The following is a 17849-nucleotide window of genomic DNA, read 5'->3' as shown; positions in this document are numbered from 1 at the left end:
TCAAAGAGTAGTAGTTTTATATGTGGGATGGACATGTTGGAAGTAAAAGCAGTTTACAAAGCAGCAAAATACAGTTTAATTGCAGGGCAGAAATGGTAGGGTAGGGCTTTCCTGGCTTCTGTGACTGGAACCTATGTCCCCACTGGATGACTCCTGGGCTGCTGTGTTCTGTAGATGCAGCAGTGGTGACCAGACTTACAGAGTCCAGGACCTTGAGCTCCTGTAGGACTGGAGCTCAGACACATAGGTCTTTGATGGCTCCCATGGCTACCTATCCGTATGGCCCTAGAATCATAACAATGAAGCAGACTCCACGTCAGATTGTGGTGGCTCTCAGGCCTGTAGACATGAACCTCCTTTCAGCGACATACCCTATGTCTCTCTTGCAGGCTCTGTGCAGGAGGTGGCTCAGCTACAGCTACAGTTGCAGCAAGCTCAGAAGGCCCACGTCCTAAGTGAGAGCATGAATAAGGCTTTGCAAGTGAGTACTGTCTCTTAGGGGAGACTCAGGAAATACTGTCTATCGTACCGTTTTTGAACCTTAGGTTTCCCTGTGGTAAGAGTGGCGTAGACCATCTTCAGACCAGCCAGGGAAGTTTTTCAGGATCTCGCCGACACCACTGTCAGTTAGGCCTGGGTGTCCTAGCCCAGTTCTGATGAACCGCAGAGCCAGGCCTCTGCCTCCTCCTCTGCACAGTCCTGCAGGCAGAGCATAGCACACTCCTGCAGGCAGAGCATAGCACACTCCTGCAGGCAGAGCATAGCACACTCCTGCAGGCAGAGCATAGCACACACACTCCTGCAGGCAGAGCATAGCACACTCCTGCAGGCAGAGCATAGCACACTCCTGCAGGCAGAGTATGCAATGCTTTTGGCAGGTAGATCATAGCATGCTCTTGGCTGAGCTGTCTGTTTTGTCTTCTTCTATAGTGAGGCCAGAACCAGAGGCTTCTCAGCTAAGGGGTTTTGTAAATAAGAGAGCCACAGAGAGAACCGCCTGCCTTTGCTTCCTCATTCATTTGAAAATATATTCATTTGAAAATATAGCAGCAGCTGACCTTTATGAGCTTACTTAGAATGAATGTTAAGAATGTATTTCACGAGGCTTTTCTGCATTCTTACTGATCATCAAAATGAGGTTTGAAATGTAGAATGACTGATTTTGTATTCAGGAAAACAGTGAAAGTTACTTTTGATATTTTGTTCTAGGAGGAATTAACAGAGCTTAAAGATGAGATTTCGCTCTATGAATCTGCTGCAGAACTCGGAGTCCTTCCAGGTGACTCAGGGGACCTGAGTATAGAGCTCACTGAATCATGTGTGGACTTGGGCATTAAAAACGTCAACTGGAAACCATCCAAAGCTAACAGGTACTGTGTGAATAGGTTACTATAGATGCCTTTATGTTAATAAAGCTGGTGATGGAGGTATAGGACACTGATGGCACCATCCATAAGAAAAAGACCCCAATTAAGGGGGCAGTGTGGTTTAGACATTCTTAATGAAATATAAATGCCTGAAATCCAAATGAACAAAAATCTGAAGTATTAATACTTTGCTTGTAGCCCTCATCATGCAGATAGGGGCTGGTTATAGAAAGCTAGGAAGGAGTTTATATAATTAAAATATATAGGTTATGGGGCCAGGGAGCTGACTTAGTGGGGAAGAGAGGTTGCTATGCAGGCATAAGGACCCGAGTTCAAATCCCCAGCCCCTACATAAAAAGGTAGTCATAGCTGAGTGCACCTATACTCTCAGCATTGTGGGAGGCTGAGGCAGGAGAATAGCTGAGAATTGCTGGTCACCAGCCTAGCTCCAGGTTCAGGAAGAGGCTTTGGGTCTGGGACTGAAGTGGAGTGTGCCAGAAGAGGGCACCTGATGTACAAGTGTGGGCGCACACCTGTTTGCATACATGTGTACACATCACACACATATTACACACACACACACACACACACACACTCACATTACACACATACACTCACACACACTCACACTCACACACACGACTATGTATGTGTTTGAACCATTGAGGTGAATGCCTGTTTTTAATGTTAGCCTTATGGGTTAAAAGTAGCTCTCTTGCATATGTGACTTTAGGAATCTTGCGTATGTGACTTTGGGAAGTCTCTTTTAACACTGCCATTGCAGATTAGAGCAGTAAAGTGAGGTTTAGTTGGTTGGAATCTAAAGTCATGAGATGATCCCACAAAGGAAGCTGCTCTTCTTTAGCTTAGTGAGGCTCCGTTTGTTTGCCTGAGTGTCTGCCTCCGGGGCTCCTGCTGCTACAATTAACAGCTCTGCCTGGAAGAAAGCAAGGAAGAGGGAGCAGAGCTAGACGGAGGCGTTTTGGTGGGAGTGATCCTCAGGCTCTTACCTAGGGCCGTGTTGACCAAGGTTTCTTTTCATCCCATAATTACCTGGTTGACAAATGTAGGCCACTGTGGCTGAGATGAAGTGGAGGGGACTCCTGTCAGTTCAGCCTTAAGAGCTGAGAGAGAAGTGTGGAAGGCCAAGCAATGGCAAAGTGGCTCTCAGTATGAGTATTTTAACCCAACTACATGATATTGAACAAAGGCTTTCACTATGATTGGTGAATGCAATATATATATATATATATTTTTTTTTTTTCTATTGTTTTTATGCTTGGGTACCCACAATTTACAGTTTATGTGACCATTTGAAAACACACTTGGTTGGGAATGCTTCCCTTTTGTCACTGCCAAATGACTTCTCAGAGCCTAGTGAAAGAGCCCAGGCTTCAGATACAAACCGCTTGCCATGGCTTTGCCTCTCAGTGTTAGGGACCTGCCCCTGCAGCACTCTCATATGTTTTATAAAGCATTTTGGTTCTCAGTCTTGTGACAGATGTTGGCTTTACTGGTGTGTAGAGAGGTGAACCACTTGGCTCAGGTGTCACTGGTGCCACTAAACTCTCTAGGCCCAGCCTATTCTTCTGTTTGTTCACATCTGTCAAGCCTTTCTACTTCAGATCTCACTCTTCTTTATCTCTCTTATGTTGGAGATTAAAGATATAGTTCATTAAAAAGTGTTTTCCTCCAGTTATTTTAGTTTGTATTGTGGGTGGCTTTAGAACAGAGTGATGAATGTGTTCATGTTGATCTCTTTCAATAGACACACTTTGTCTGTATCCATTAAAGCTCATCCTACGTCTTGTACTTTTTGGGGGTTGGTTTGTTCCTTGAGGTAAGATATGGCTGTGTATCCCAGGTTGGCCTCAAATGCACAGTCTTGTCCTGGACTGCCAAGCACTAGGATTATTGGATGCAGGCTGTGCCTGGCTACTCTGTTCATTTTTTTTTACAAAGCATTGGTAGCTACAGTGTAGCAATTCTGAAGTGTGTTCCTGTACCTGCTAGACCAGAGGCTTTTCACTCCAGAGGGACTGAGCCGCCCAGCTGGGGCCTGGGGCATCTCCAGTCAGAGTGGGGAGTTGCTGAGAGTTCTGGACAAACCATCCGACAAATGCAGCCTCCAGAGGACACATGTAGCTTAAATCCTCTCACCTGCCTGCCAGTGTTAATAGTTGATCATCTGTCTTTGAGAAGCATTCTTATATCAAGTTTACAGGACATAGGAAAGAAGAAATTTGTGCTTTTTTTTGAGTGAAACTGATTTGTTGAAGAAAAGGAAGCGAAAATTCCCAGTGTGAGTTAGTGATTTCTTAACTTGAACTGCTTTCAAATCACTGACCCAGGTATGTATGAGTGGCTCTCAGCTTTTACTACCAACCACCACGCCCTCAGGCTACTGCCTACTCAGGTGGTTTACCATCAGTGTTCTATTTAATGGAATTGGAGTAGCTAAGTCTGTACACAGCTTACAGACAGCTTCCTCTCTCTACTATTATAGTTGGCCGCTAAGCTCAAATAATAAACATTTAACAAGTGGAATGCCTTTTTCCTTTGGTCTTCTCAGCAGGCTTCATAAGGGACTGTAGTTTATTTGGGTTTCAGGGAAAGCATCTCTGTAGGGTGCTGCGATCCTCCGGCGGAGTGGTCACCGCTCTGCCGTTCTCTCCTGTCAAGGAAGGGGAGAAATTATTGCACAAGCACTTTCTCTGCTCTTTGACTTGGCTTTCTCTAGGAGTACAGAGTGTGTTATTCCAGTGGCCTGTGTACAGTAGAGGAGGGATAGGGAGGGCTCGTTTGCTAGCTGAGTAAACACAGTTTACTCACACCGAGTGCTCACACTTTAGCACATCCCATAGCGGAATACTTTGTTAGGTAGTTTGATTCTTACATAGCTATATCTGTTATAATTATGATTTCTATTTCTGTAAAAATGGAAGTGATTTAAATAGGCGAGGATTTATATATGCAAACATACACAGAGACTACATTTATATAGTTATTTATTTATATATATAATATATCCATCCTAAGGAGTTCTAATTATATTGTTAAAAATAAATTTACCTAATGGTTTGTTCACCCTTTCTTCATACATGTACAATGTCCTAACAAAACAATTCATTTATTGATTGATTTATCTTAATTTTTAATGACAAAAACAAAAATATACCTAAAAGCGAAGCTTCTGGAAAACCATTTGCTCTTCCCTGTCACTCGCTCCTCAGACTCGACCTTGGCCTCCCGCCTGGCCTTGCGTTTCAGAGCTGGGTCTCTGCACACACCCTCACTGGCGACAGTCTTGTTCAAGGGGATATCCAGAGTACCTTGTGGGCATGGGGTGGTTGTAAACCTTCACAAAGGACTTGATCTTGGATGGCTTGCCCATGGCAGCTGTCACTTTTCGAGGACAGCAGTCAATTCCAGCCACCAGGGCACGGCTGTAAGGCAGGTCTGAGGTGCCATCGTCAATGTTCTTCACGATGGCTTTGTGTCCAGAGCAGTGTCCAGCCAGGACCATACCACTTTCCCAGGTTTCATGAACTTGCCCATTTCAACAGCAGGCAGCGGGCACCTAGCAGAAAGGAAAGATGGACCTAACATTTCATTTAAAATCATCTAAAATCTTTCAATTCCAGGAGTAAACACTTTAACCCAGATATCGTTATTTCTTCTTTAGATAGATTTTTCTCCTTTAGAGAGATTTATATTTTACATATTTCTGGATGCTCAGCTCCTGTGGTGCTCCCTGTTAACATTTTGTATTAATTCTTACAATTAATGAACTAGTAAATTTACACTATCACTCATGTCTGAGGTGTCCCTGACTGTCTTTAGTTTTTACCCAATGTCTGTGACTTTAAAGTACATATTAGCCACTAGGAAAGTGTTGTTTAGAAACGTATATGACTGTTTTCAATGAAGAGAAAAGAGACGCTTTTACTAATTGAGAGTTTTGCGCTTGCATGGAACGTCTTGTGACCCTGTCTGTCTGCCTACTGCTTCCGAGGTCCACTCCCACTTGATGTCCTGGGGTGTGTGTGTGCATGCGCGTGTTTGTTTTAAATATTAAGTCCCATTTGTATTGGCAATCTATTCAAGGGTGTAGGGCTGTCCACTGAAGCATGGGCCTACCAGGACCCATGCCCTTAAAGAAAACCGACTCGTTCCCGAGCAGCCAGCAGCAACTGAGCTGAGAGCGGGGACTTGAGAAGCACCCGGGGTTCTCCCTGCTGCAATGGTGACTCATTTGATCCCGAGCAAGTCTTTTCTTTTTTTTCATTTATAACATACTTGTTTGTTTGTTTGTTTTGTTTCTTTTTGTTGAGAATTTCACATATGCATACAAATGTATTTTGATTGTATGTCTCCTCACTCCTTCCCTATCTTTTCCCTGATCTACCCTCACTTCATATCCACCTAACTTTCTGTCTTTTTTCTTTTTTATTCTTCTCTTACATATTACGTCATGACTGCAATTTACTCTCCCTCTCACCCCCCCCCCCCCCAGTTTCTTACTCTACCTCCCCTCTCTCCTAGGTACACCCCCACCACCACCACCTCTCAGAAAAGACCAGGCCTCCCGGGGATGCCAGCCAAGCATGGTATAACAAGCCACAATAAGACCAGGCACATACCATCACATCAAGACTGGACCAGGCAACTCAGTAATAAAAGGGTCCCACAGTCAGACAGCTGTGGCTCCCACTGTTAGAAATCCCACAAGAGCACCAAGTTACACAGCCATAACATCTATGTAGAGGACCTAGGCCAGATTCTTACAGGCTCCCTGATCGCTGCGAGGCCCCTTGGGTCCTGGTCGGTTGATTCTGTGAGCCATGTTCTTCCAGTGTTTCTGACCCTTCTAGTTCCTCCAATCCTTCCTCCCACTCCACAGGACCCCCTAAACTCTGCCTAATGTTTGGCTGTGGGGCTGCATCTGCTCACATCAGTTGCTGGATGGAGTCTCTTTGGTCTCTGATGATAATGCTAGGCTCCAGTCCTAAGACACTGCAGGCAGGACAAACTGTAGGTGGCTTTGTGGCTTGGTTGTGCAGGTCTTTACAGGCCATCACAGCTGCTGAGAGTTTATGAGGGCAGAGGTCCTATCATATCACACACACACACACATGCACACACACACACACACACACACACACACACACTAATAATAATAATAATAATAATAATAATAATAATAATAATAGTAATAATAATAATAATAAAAAAATGATTTTTTAAAAAAATTAGAATCTTATTCTAAACCTTAACTTTATTGAAAATAGAGTTGAGTTTCGAGACTGGGACACAGCTCAGCAGCAGAGCACCTGGGCAGCCTGCACAAGGCCACTAGGTTCTGTCCCTGCTACTGCAGAGAAGGGGGAGGGACAGAGAGATGAGGGGGAGGGGAGTTGAGAGAAGCTTGTTTTTTGTTTCAGTTTCCTGGAGGTTGCCGCAGCCCACCCAGGCTTTTGGGTCGGTCAGCTGGAAGAGAGAAGAGAGTTGCTAGTTAGGATAGCTGATGCCGCTATTTTTTCTTCCTAATATCTGTATCACCTTGTTCAATATTAGTATGACACATACCAAAAATCACATGTGTGAGCTGTGTCAGAGTTAAACTGCTTGTTCTAGGCAGAAAGACCCAGGGGGAGCGTGCCACCAAGGGGGAGCATGCCATCTGAGGGGGAACATGCCATCTGAGGGGGAACATGCCATCTGGGGGGGGGGACATGCCATCTGAGGGATGGACTTGCTTTTGCAAAGGTGATATCCTTGTGTATGACCAAGTTCTAACTTATTTATTTTTGTTTTATGTGTATTAGTGTCCTGTCTGTATGTTTGTATGTGCTCTGTATGAGTGTCTGGTGACCTTGACGGCCAGAAGAGGGCATCAGAGCCCCTGGAGTTACTCATGGTTGTGAGCCCCCACGTGGGTACTGAGAATTGGATCTAGGTCTTCTGAAAGAGCAGCAAGTGCTCTTCATCATCAATTCATCTCTCCAGCCCCCAGGTTCCAAATCCTTTAGCAGAGTTTAGCTCAGTGTTAGAATGCTTGCCTAACCTGTGTGAGGCACAGGAAACAAAGAAACAAAATGTTAAAAAAGAAACTTAGTTCAAAATGCTGTGACTGTAGAGGGATAGAAACCATGACCACATGTGGTTAGGGCTTTATGGATCTTTGATTTGTTTCTTGATTTTATGCTAAACTGACAGTTTCCCCATCAGGGTCACACAGCAGGAGTCCCCAGATGAAGAGCCTTCGAAGGATGATCTTATCCTGAAGCTGAAAACGCAAGTTCAGCGCTTGCTGACTAGCAACTCCGTGAAGCGTCATCTGGTGTCTCAGCTGCAGAGCAATCTCAGAAACTGCCAGGAGACAATGGAAGCTTTCCAGCAATCCAAGGATGGTGACAGAGACATGGAGGTGAGGCCCTGCAGCCTGTACACGTAAGAAGCCCCCTTGAGACATGAGCTTTATAGATGTAAGTTACGTTTTTGGTTTCTTAGGGTTGATTTGACTCTTAGAAGTAAAGCTTACAGGGAAAAAAGCCACCTGATAGATAGGATGTTTGTTGGCTTGTTCTAGGCACCTAGTAAATGAGATGCCAGTTAGGTTAAATTCTTTGTTCACGAATGAAAGGAGGACTTTGTAGAGAGTATGTGCCTTTTGTCAGGTTTGGTTCAAACAGCCATGCTTTGAAACCCTGTTAATAAGCATCTCCAGTGAGGTCCCTTAGACGCTCTGCCCCTGAGCACTCTCTGTTCTGTTCTTACAACAGTTGGTCTCAGTGAGGAAATGGAGTAGAGAGCACTGGTTGGTACTTACTTCTGAGATGTCTTTTAAGTTCAGTGATGGTTTTACTCTGTAATCCCGGCTAGCCTTCAGTTTGTAATCTTCTGCCCCGAGCACTGAGATTGTGGGAGTGTGCTCCCACGCCCAGTGTCTGACATCCACTTCAGTGTTCTTTAGCTGACATCTTCAAGGATAATGTGGCAATCTGAGGTTTCACAGTCGTTCTTAGGAAATGAAGTTACACTATATGACTGATAGGGTCAGAGTTATTGCTGGAAGCTCCTGCCATCAGAGCTTGAGAGCAGCCTTTTTCTTTGACAAACTGACCATTTGTACTGTCAAGAAAAATAATGCAGAAATGAATTGGTAATTAAGCGGATAAAGCGGAAGGTTGAAAGGAATGCAGGGAGTATAGTCCTTTTCTCCGGAAGGAAGTTTTAATCTATTGCTTTTGTATCTCCTGGTTCTTATGCTGAGAGTCCTGATCATTAACAAATCCTGTCAAAACATCTGAGATGTTCTGAGGTACCAATTTTTGTGATATTAAAAGAAAACTTGGTTACACCCATGACATTTGTGCCACACATGGGCATCTGTCTCTTAGCATACGAATCAGTATCGTAGTTCCCAGCATAGCTGAGTGAGACTGTTGACTTCCTCTCACCCCCCACCCCCAGCATCCTGCATAGCATCTTCTGGTAGTGTAAAAGCCAGAAGGCTGGTTTGTTTTGTTAAACATTCTAATTTGGACTGTATTATATAATGAGTGATTGACTTTCAAACACTGCATGGACTTTCTTTCCCAGATCTTTATAATAGAACTTTGAATTAGTCTGTAAAGTTAGAACACGTTTGGGATGCCTTGGGAGGTCTATGGAGAGAGAGAATAGTTATTCATTTTTTATTTTTTTATTTTTTGGTTTTTTTGAGACAAGGTTTCTCTGTATAGCCCTGGCTGTCCTGGAACTCACTTTGTAGACCAGGCTGGCCTCGAACTCAGAAATCGCCTGCCTTTGCCTCCCGAGTGCTGGGATTAAAGGCGTGCGCCACCACGGCAGTTATTCATTTTTGTTTTTGGAAAGATATGTGAGATTTTGTGGAATTTACTGATAATAGAACTATAAGGCATAGATGAATATTTAAAAGTTTGGTTATGTGGAGCCACATATAATTGTAGTACTTTGGAGCATCATCTACATTTAAAAATTTGTTTCTATTAAAAATTAAGCTGGCTGTGGTAGTACACAACTTTAATCCCAGCGCTTGAGAGGCAAAGGCAGGTTTCTGCCAAGAGGCAGAAACTGAGTTTCAGGCCAGCTTGGTCCAGAACTACATAGTGAGACACTGTCTCAAACAAAACAAACAATCAAAGCATACTGTTTTGTGGTATTTCCAGGCTACTACGTGGTAGAGATTAGAAATTATCTGTTAAACACCTTTTCCTAAAGAAATTGTTTTAAAGTGAGTGTGTGTGTATATAGTTTTTGTTTTGCTTTTTGTTTGTTTGTTTTAAACTTAAAACCATTTTAAACTTTCAGACTAAACCAGATACCTCTGAAAAAACAACTAATCAGTTATGGCTTGATTCTTCTGAGGCAATTAACAGAGAAGATATTCTGCGACTGAAAAACGAAGTTCAAGTTTTACAACAACAGAATCAGGTGAATGACCTGGCATTTAGTGAGAATTTTCATGGCCTTATTGAATATGAAGGTAACTCAGATGTATGTAACAGACACAGGCAATGTTAGTTGGTGGACGTGTGTGGGAAGTCCTTGTGGGTTCCAGCCGTTTTCCCTTACCAGTGCTTGGGTAGTGCTTTTATTAGAAGGTTAACCAGTTCCTATTTCATGTGGTAACCCGGCCAATAGATTTGTTCTTCTTCTTAGCCAGCTCTTGACCAAGATGTAAAACCTTGTTTGCTTAGATGATAGTTATTGAATTCTAAGACTTATTTTAAGGTATCAGTCAGCTAATACTTCTCTGCTTAAATATTTCTATTTAATACATTTCAAAACAAAAACAAGATTTTGTTTACTCCTGTTTAAGATGCTGTTTACACAGAAATATATCTCTTTCTAAGGTGTAGAATTATGAGAGATTGTATCAGATGATGTTGTGAGGCCCCGGGTGTTGAGAGGTCAGACTGATGAATGCAAGTGTGTTTCTTTCCTGTAATCCATTATTCTATGTCTAGGAACTTAAAGAGGCTGAAGAAAAACTGAGAAGTACAAACCAAGACTTGTGTAATCAGATGAGACAGATGGTGCAGGAGTTTGACCACGATAAGCAGGAAGCTGTGGATAGGTGAGTTCTTGTATCGCCATTCTTTTCTCCTGGAGTATAACATGGAGCATGGAGACAGTGTTCTGTGGTGGGCTAACTAACTCTTCACAACTGCTTCACAGAAATACTAGAACCGCTTCCAAAGGCTCAACTGGGACACAGGGAGGGGTTTTTACTTCCAAATATTGAGTTATAAATGTGTAAACAGCACATTGGAAGATGACTTGTAAGATGGATTCTGCAGATCTCTGTGTATTAGATATATATGATTTGAATTTGGGAACTATTTTTCAGTTAGTTCAATTAAAGAATGATTTCTTTATCAACAACAGCCCTTGGCATAGACAAACTAGTCTGTGTTGCAGTAAATATTTTTATCTAAAGAACTATTTATTTTATGTATATGAGTACACTGTTGCTGTCTTCAGACACACAAAAGAGGGCACCAGATCCCATTACAGATGGTTGTGAGCCACCATGTGGTTGCTGGGAATTGAACTCTGGACTTCTGGAAGAGCAGTCAGTGCCCTTAACCGCTGAACCCTGCTTGTGGACGTTGTACATCGTGGTGCGCACTAGGCTCCGCACCACGATGTACAACGTCCACAAGCATGGACTTCTGGAAGAGCAGTCAGTGCCCTTAACCAGTAAACCATCTCACCAGCCCCTGCAGTAAATATTATTTGGGGGTTTCTACCCCACCTTAGATAATTTAATTCCCAAATAAAAGACATAAAAACCTTCATATTTATGATACCTTAAAGCACTAGAGCTGGGGAGATATCTACCCTTATGCTATTTTGTCTACTTCCCTGTCAGTAATCCTAAGATATCACTTGCTGTGTTCTACCTGGGCCACCCCTATCCAACTGGCCTTCATGGCCATGTGCTCACATCCCTCCTACCCTATGGCTTTTCCTCTTCCTTCCCTTTCCTCCTGGTAGTCTCTCCCTGAGACCCCAAGCCTGGGAACCCTCAGCTCTGCCTGCCTCTCTTCTGCCCAGCTCTAGGCTATAGACATCTTTATTAACCAATCACTGATAACTTGAGGGGCAAGGTTTACAGAGCTGGTTTACATGAGGCCCAGCTCTAGGCTATAGGCATCTTTATTAACCAATCATCAATAACTTGAGGGGCAAGGTTTACAGAGCTGGTATACATGAGGACCTGCTCATCTCAGAACAACCAGATCTTGGGGTACAGAATTTAGCATTTGAATACACGCAGCACCAGGCTAACCCATTATGATTGTGTTTGAAGTACTGGGATGTCCTCACACTCAAGTGTCCAGTTTTTTTAAAAACATGAAGAAAAGATTCCTGTAAGACCATGGGGTTTAAATTCTTGTTTTGGTTGTGGGAAAGCAGTCTGACCTAATTATATTTGAAAAGCCAAGGCAGGCAGGCAGGCAGGCAGGCCGGCTGGCTGGCCAGTTGGCCAGTTGGCCAGTTCACTCTGTCCCTGGTGTTTCATTGCTCTAGCGCCTCTCTCTTGCTAGGTGTGAGAGGACTTACCAGCAGCACCACGAAGCCATGAAGGCCCAGATCCGAGAGAGCCTTCTAGCAAAGCATGCTGTGGAGAAGCAGCATCTCCATGAGGTCTACGAGGGAACCCAGTCACAGCTCAGGTAGGAGGGGCCTCTGCTGCCTGTTTGCTCTGTAACTTGGAGGAAGTGGCTGTGATGCAGAAGTTGTGTGCATGCTCGAGTGTGTGTGTGTGTGTGTCTGTATGTGTGTACGCGCGTGTAGTCCCTTACTTGCCATTTCTGTGTCGTCAAGGTCTGACCTGGATAAGATGAACAAGGAGATGGCTGCTGTGCAGGAGTGTTACCTGGAAGTATGCAGAGAGAAGGATGAGCTGGAGTCCACTCTGAGGAAGACCGTGGAAAAGGCTCAGGAGCAGAAGGTAGGCTGCTCCCACCTGTTCCCTCTCATGCCTCATCATTTACACTAAGGTACTTGCCCCGGGGAACTGTGGCAGAGGTGTTTATAGATTCCTTTCTATTTGGTTTTATCAAGTGAATCCAGCTCACACAGTTAAAAAGTACTGAAACAGGTTCACTCCCTTCAGCCTCACGGCGCCTCCATTTTCATCTGTTTGCTACCTGTGCTCGCCCAGGAGACCCTACATAGCTTACTGGTGCTGCACAGAGTGTCAGCCGCTGTGAGCGCTGCACAGTGAGCCGTCAGTGGCTCTGACCACTGCACAGGGTGCCGTGAGTGGCTTTCCCCCGACACCTGTCGCACTCCGAGTAGATAGACTACTGGCTCTCAGGGGAGCTGGAGAAAGCAGGGTGTTCTTTGTCTCACCCATCTGTCCAGGAGTGTGTGTACGGTAAGCAGTGGTCAGCTTTGTCCTCTGGAGATGGACGGCTTACTCTTTGCTTGGACCGGCCTGCAGACCACAGTTTGAAAGCTACCTGCTTCAAAGCTAGACACTAGGTGCAGAGTACTAACTAACTACTCTGTCCAGACATTTTGAGTAAGGTGTCTTACAAAGCAGTGTATTGCCATGCGCAGAGGGCGGTGATGAGCAGATGAGGTGTTCAGGTCACAGAATATTTTGGCTGTATTTCAGTAGATCAGCCTGACGGAAAGCAGGCTATGTGGGTACATGTCACTCCGCGGAAGATGAACGTTAAAGGGAGCAGTTTTAGTTAGCGTTGGCTACCAAGGAGTAACAAAGGATTTAAAATTACTTTCAAAATGAGACCTTAGCTTTTAGTGACTGTATAAAAATTAAAATTGGGAGCCGGGCTTGGTGGGCACATGCCTTTAATCCCAGCACTTGGGAGGCAGAGGCAGGCAGATTTCTGAGTTCGAGGCCAGCCTGGTCTACAGAGTGAGTTCCAGGACAGCCAGGGCTATACAGAGAAACCCTGTCCTGAAAAAAACAAAACAAAAATTAAACTTGGGAGAGAGAGAGTCACTGATCTGAGTGTTAGGCAGAGAACTCAGCCTGGATGCAGAATTTATGAAGCATGCAGGACCAAGGCCCATGCTGTGTGCAGGACCAAGGCCCATGCTGTGTGCAGGACCAGGGCCCATGCTGTATGCAGGACCAGGGCCCATGCTGTGTGCAGGACCAGGGCCCATGCTGTGTGCAGGACCAGGGCCCATGCTGTGTGCAGGACCAGGGCCCATGCTGTGTGCAGGACCAGGGCCCATGCTATGTGCTGTTTTGGTTTTTATAAAGGCAGTCTTACACTGAAGCCCAGGTTGGGTTTGAACCTGCTATGGAGCCAATAGTGACCTTGAACTCATCTTCCTGCCACTACCACCCACACTGAAACATTTTCACTTGGTGACTGTTAGTGCTACACAGATACTTACTTGAGCTTTATTCACAGAGACAGCTTTTGGAAGCCAGAGAAGAATATGTACGTAAACTGAAGTTAGAACTGGAAGAGAAGTACCAAGAAACCCTGAAGAAGGAAAGGCAGGGCTGGCTGAAGGAGCAAGCTGCCGGAGCTGCACAGCAGGCCGAGAAGGAGGTGACGTTAGCTGTAGCACATGCGGTAACTGGAAGGAAGGGGCTGCTCACAGTCTCTTCTTGCCAGTGTTTATTTTTCCAGCCCTGGCTGGCCTGGAACTTGTCATGTAGACCAGTCTGGCCTTAAACTCACAGAGATCTGCCTGCCACTGCCTCTTGAATGCAGGGATTAAGGGACTGAGACAGCACACCTGGCTTCTGGTCACTATATGTATTAATAACTGCAGACCATTCTTTCTGAACATATGACTTAAAATTAATTAGCAAGTATGTAGATGGTTGTCTGTCTGTCTGTCTCAGAATCTAGCTGTTGGTACCCTTTATGCCACTTTGACTTCAATATGACCCATGATCTTTATCTAAATTCACAATGTTTTTTTTGTTTGTTTGTTTTTGAATATTTCTATGATTCCTAGAAATGAAACTATAGTCTAAATTTCTTATTATGAAATGACTAATAAGTCTATGCCAATGTCTCTAACCATGTAAGTATAGACATAAATAATTTATGCATGGGATTAGAAGAAAAGTGACGGGCAGGCTCAGCAGCAAAAATTAATTAATTACAATTAATTTGTTTAATTAAAAATGTAGCGTGTGCTTTCATGCAGTTCTGAGAATGTGCTTAGCATCTCGTCCAGGCCCTGCCCGGGCTCGGCTTCCTGCCCTCCTTCCCCAGCCCATGGTTCCTTTTTTTCCCTGTGGGTTTACTTGTACTCCATGTTGCCTGTATATACTTGATGTCATGTATCTTTATGAAATCTAAGACAGATGAGAGAGATGTGTTTTCTGAGACTGACTTGGTTGGCTGGGTGTAAGTACCTTCAGCTACATCTGCTTCCTTGCAAGTGCTGTTAACTTGGTGGTTCATTATGACTGGGGGGACTCTGTTATGTGTAAATTGCATTCCCTATAGTTTACCCTGCTGCCCACATGTAGGTTAAGCCTATAGGTAGCTGTTGTATGCAGCAAGGCAGTGTATCACGTGAGTGAGTGTCTGTGCCATCTGCTGCCTTGGATAAGCACCAGGAGTGATGTGCCAGGGCCTTTTCGTAGCTTTAGTTTTTGAGGACCCTCTGTGCTGGCTTCCCCAGTGGCTGGACTGGGTTTAACATTCCTGCCAGCAGTGTCCCTTTCGTCTCCCCCCCCCCCCCACCAGCATGTGCTATCTTTCTTTCCTTTGTTTCCTCTGCCTTCTGTTTGAGAGAAGGTTACACTTTGTGTCCTGGAACTTGCAATGTGGACCAAGCTGACTGTGGACTCCGGTCGTCTGCCTCTGCCTTCCACTTCCATGTGTGCCACCACTGTACTCGGCTGGTTTCATAGAAATTTAAGGACCAAAGTACGATCTTAAACACTTAGAAATGAAACAAAACAAAAAACCAGAATTCTAGCTTGCTTAAGCTAGATTCTGCCTATGAGCTTGCTGTTCTGTTTGGTAGCCAAAAAGTACGTTTAGAACTCCAGATATTTAGTAGAAAGGAATAGACAAAAAGGAAAGGCCATTCTTGCCACTTTATAGTTTTGCCTAAGACTAATTGAAGCCCCCCCCCCCCCCCCCACGCATTGCAATCATGAGGAAGTTCTCTGTGTGATGCCTCCTTTGTGGGTGCTGTCAGCTTGGTAAACCTTAGATTATAGCGAGTGAGGCTCCAGGGTGTTCAGGCGAGTGAGGCTCCCGGGTGTCAGGCGAGTGAGGCTCCAGGGTGTTCAGGCGAGTGAGGCTCCAGGGTGTTCAGGCGAGTGAGGCTCCAGGGTGTTCAGGCGAGTGAGGCTCCAGGGTGTTCAGGTGAGTGTGCCTGTCCTTACACTGCTTACCTTGCCCTTGCTGATTGGGTTTACTCAGGGCTTGCTCTGTGGAAAGGGCTATTGATGTGAAACTCCGTAGCAAAGGATTTTGTTAGTTTTTTGTCATGCCATCTCTATGGTGGCAGAATCAGAGTTTCTAGGTCCCATACTGACTGACCCTGAGGTAGTCTGCCCTTAATGCTATAATTAAGTCTTTATGTGGATTCTGTTCTGTAAGTGAAGCCAAAGAGGAATTTTCAATTGTTGCTTGGAAATTTCTGTGGGCTAAATATTTAACCCTCATAAAATTACTGTATCGTATTTATTTATCAGGTCCGTCCATTGGCTGTGGCACACATGTGCTCAGTGTGCAAAGCTCTAAACTCACCTAAAATGTGGGATTATGGACATGAACTTTTATCAGTGACAACTATTGTACCACAGTGTTAGCAGTGTTAGTCTCCACACCTCTAAGGGTTTTAAGTGCACCTGTAGTTGCTTTTTTGAGTAACCTGAAATTCTAGTTTTTACTTTATTCAGTATTTTTCTTTTCATTGCTTCTAAAAACAGAGCAGACAAAAACTCATTCAACAGCTGGAAAAGGAATGGCAGTCCAAACTGAATGACAGTCTCGCGGCTCGGAGAAAGGCGACCTCAGACCGTGGCAGCCAGACCGAGCAGGTGGCCTATCCTGCTACCGTGTCTAAGGCAGAGGCAGCAGTCCTGGCAGAGGAGCAGGCTCGCCAAGTCCAGCAGGAGAAGGAACTTACTACCAAGGAGGCTCTGAGGAAGCCCGAGGTTGAGTTGGAGCTCAAGTACTGTGAGACTATTGCACAAAAGGTGACAGAGGCCACCAGTGGAGTTTGGGACTGCTGATTTAAGAAAATCTGGGAAATACTGCCTTTGAAGTGGATTGTAGCCTTATACATTTTAAATGTTTTAGTGTTTCTAGACTAGAAAAGCTACTGCAGTTATCTCTAAAGCTTTTTTTAAAATTTCTGTTATAAAACTCTTTTTCTGTGTTCTTTGAGTTTTCAAAGTGCTTGTTTTCTGTGTGTGTATGGGTGTGTGTGTCTGTGTGGGGTGTTTTTAACATTCAAATTAAGAGTTTTTCACATCTAGTTTTATTGAAAATATTCCACTAATGTATTTTTAATAGTAATTTTAGATTAAGCTGTTTAGCAGTGTTTGTGTTAAAATCTATGCAGAATTGGATCTGCAGGTGTGCCCCAGAGTGGAGCTTTGTCATTCCCTTCAGTGGCCAAGAGTGGTGCAGTTGCCTTCTCCTCGAACTCTCACAGCCTCACTTTAAACACAGATGAAGCATTTTCTAAGCAACATACTTAGGAAAGTACAGCCCATGTTAATGGGATAAAGAGGATTGTTTTCTTATATCTAGGTTAGTTAGTGCAGTGAGTCTCCTGAGAGCTGCACTGTTTATCCATGACAGAGCCGAGTGCAAAAGGCAGGTAATGTCTTAAAAATCTGCCACGTATTTATTATTTTAGATCTTTTACTTTAAATAAGAGGCTACCTGGGACCTATGTAGTGCGTCCCAGGCCAACCTGGTCTACATAGTGAGTCCCAGGCCAGCCTGGTCTACTTAGTGAGTCTCCAGGCCAGCCTGGTCTACATAGTGAGTCCCCAAGCCATCCTGGTCTACATAGTGAGTCCCAGGCCAGCCTGGTCTACATAGTGAGTCCCAGGCCAGCCTGGTCTACATAGTGAGTCCCAGGCCAGCAATCTTCTGAAGTCTTTACCAAGGTTAAGAACATGTTGCTTAGTGAAGTGTTTAGAATGTCTGTTTGGAGTATATGAAATTTTAGATCATGTGAAGAAATCTAAGAAAAGCTAACAGTCTGGAGGAAATGTCTCCAGAGGGACTTACATTTCTGTAGGAACTATCTTCTTGCCATAGCTTAACCACCTAGAGTTTATATGCATGTGCAATTAGTACTTTCATTGTAAAGTGTTTGTGTCAGCTCTGCATTGGTATGTGTATATCAGTTTTAAAAGAAAGAGAGAGAGAGAGAGAGAGAGAGAGAGAGAGAGAGAAAGGAAGGAAAAGGAGAAAAAAAGATTTAATAAGTTATGTCCATGTAATTGGTGATAGATTA

The 17849-nt window shown here is 44.3% G+C and overlaps 1 protein-coding gene across 5 annotated transcripts in view; it reads left to right on the top strand.

Moving 5' to 3' along the window:
• Nucleotides 1-17849, top strand: part of Cep152 (centrosomal protein 152) — a 59126-nt gene that overhangs the window by 20912 nt on the left and 20365 nt on the right. For all 5 annotated transcript variants that reach the window (XM_029536869.1, XM_029536866.1, XM_029536870.1 and 2 more), the window contains 9 exons: nt 390-481; nt 1210-1370; nt 7599-7797; nt 9705-9827; nt 10364-10473; nt 11951-12079; nt 12231-12357; nt 13802-13945; nt 16303-16572. In XM_029536869.1, the coding sequence (XP_029392729.1) occupies nt 390-481; nt 1210-1370; nt 7599-7797; nt 9705-9827; nt 10364-10473; nt 11951-12079; nt 12231-12357; nt 13802-13945; nt 16303-16572 (1355 nt within the window). The remainder of the gene's footprint in view (nt 1-389; nt 482-1209; nt 1371-7598; nt 7798-9704; nt 9828-10363; nt 10474-11950; nt 12080-12230; nt 12358-13801; nt 13946-16302; nt 16573-17849) is intronic.

Source organism: Mus pahari, chromosome 3 (genome assembly GCF_900095145.1).
Source record: "Mus pahari chromosome 3, PAHARI_EIJ_v1.1, whole genome shotgun sequence".
NCBI classification, from domain to species: domain Eukaryota; kingdom Metazoa; phylum Chordata; class Mammalia; order Rodentia; family Muridae; genus Mus; species Mus pahari.
The sequence above is the reverse complement of the archived record's forward strand: the minus strand, read 5'-3'. Positions and strand labels throughout refer to the sequence as shown.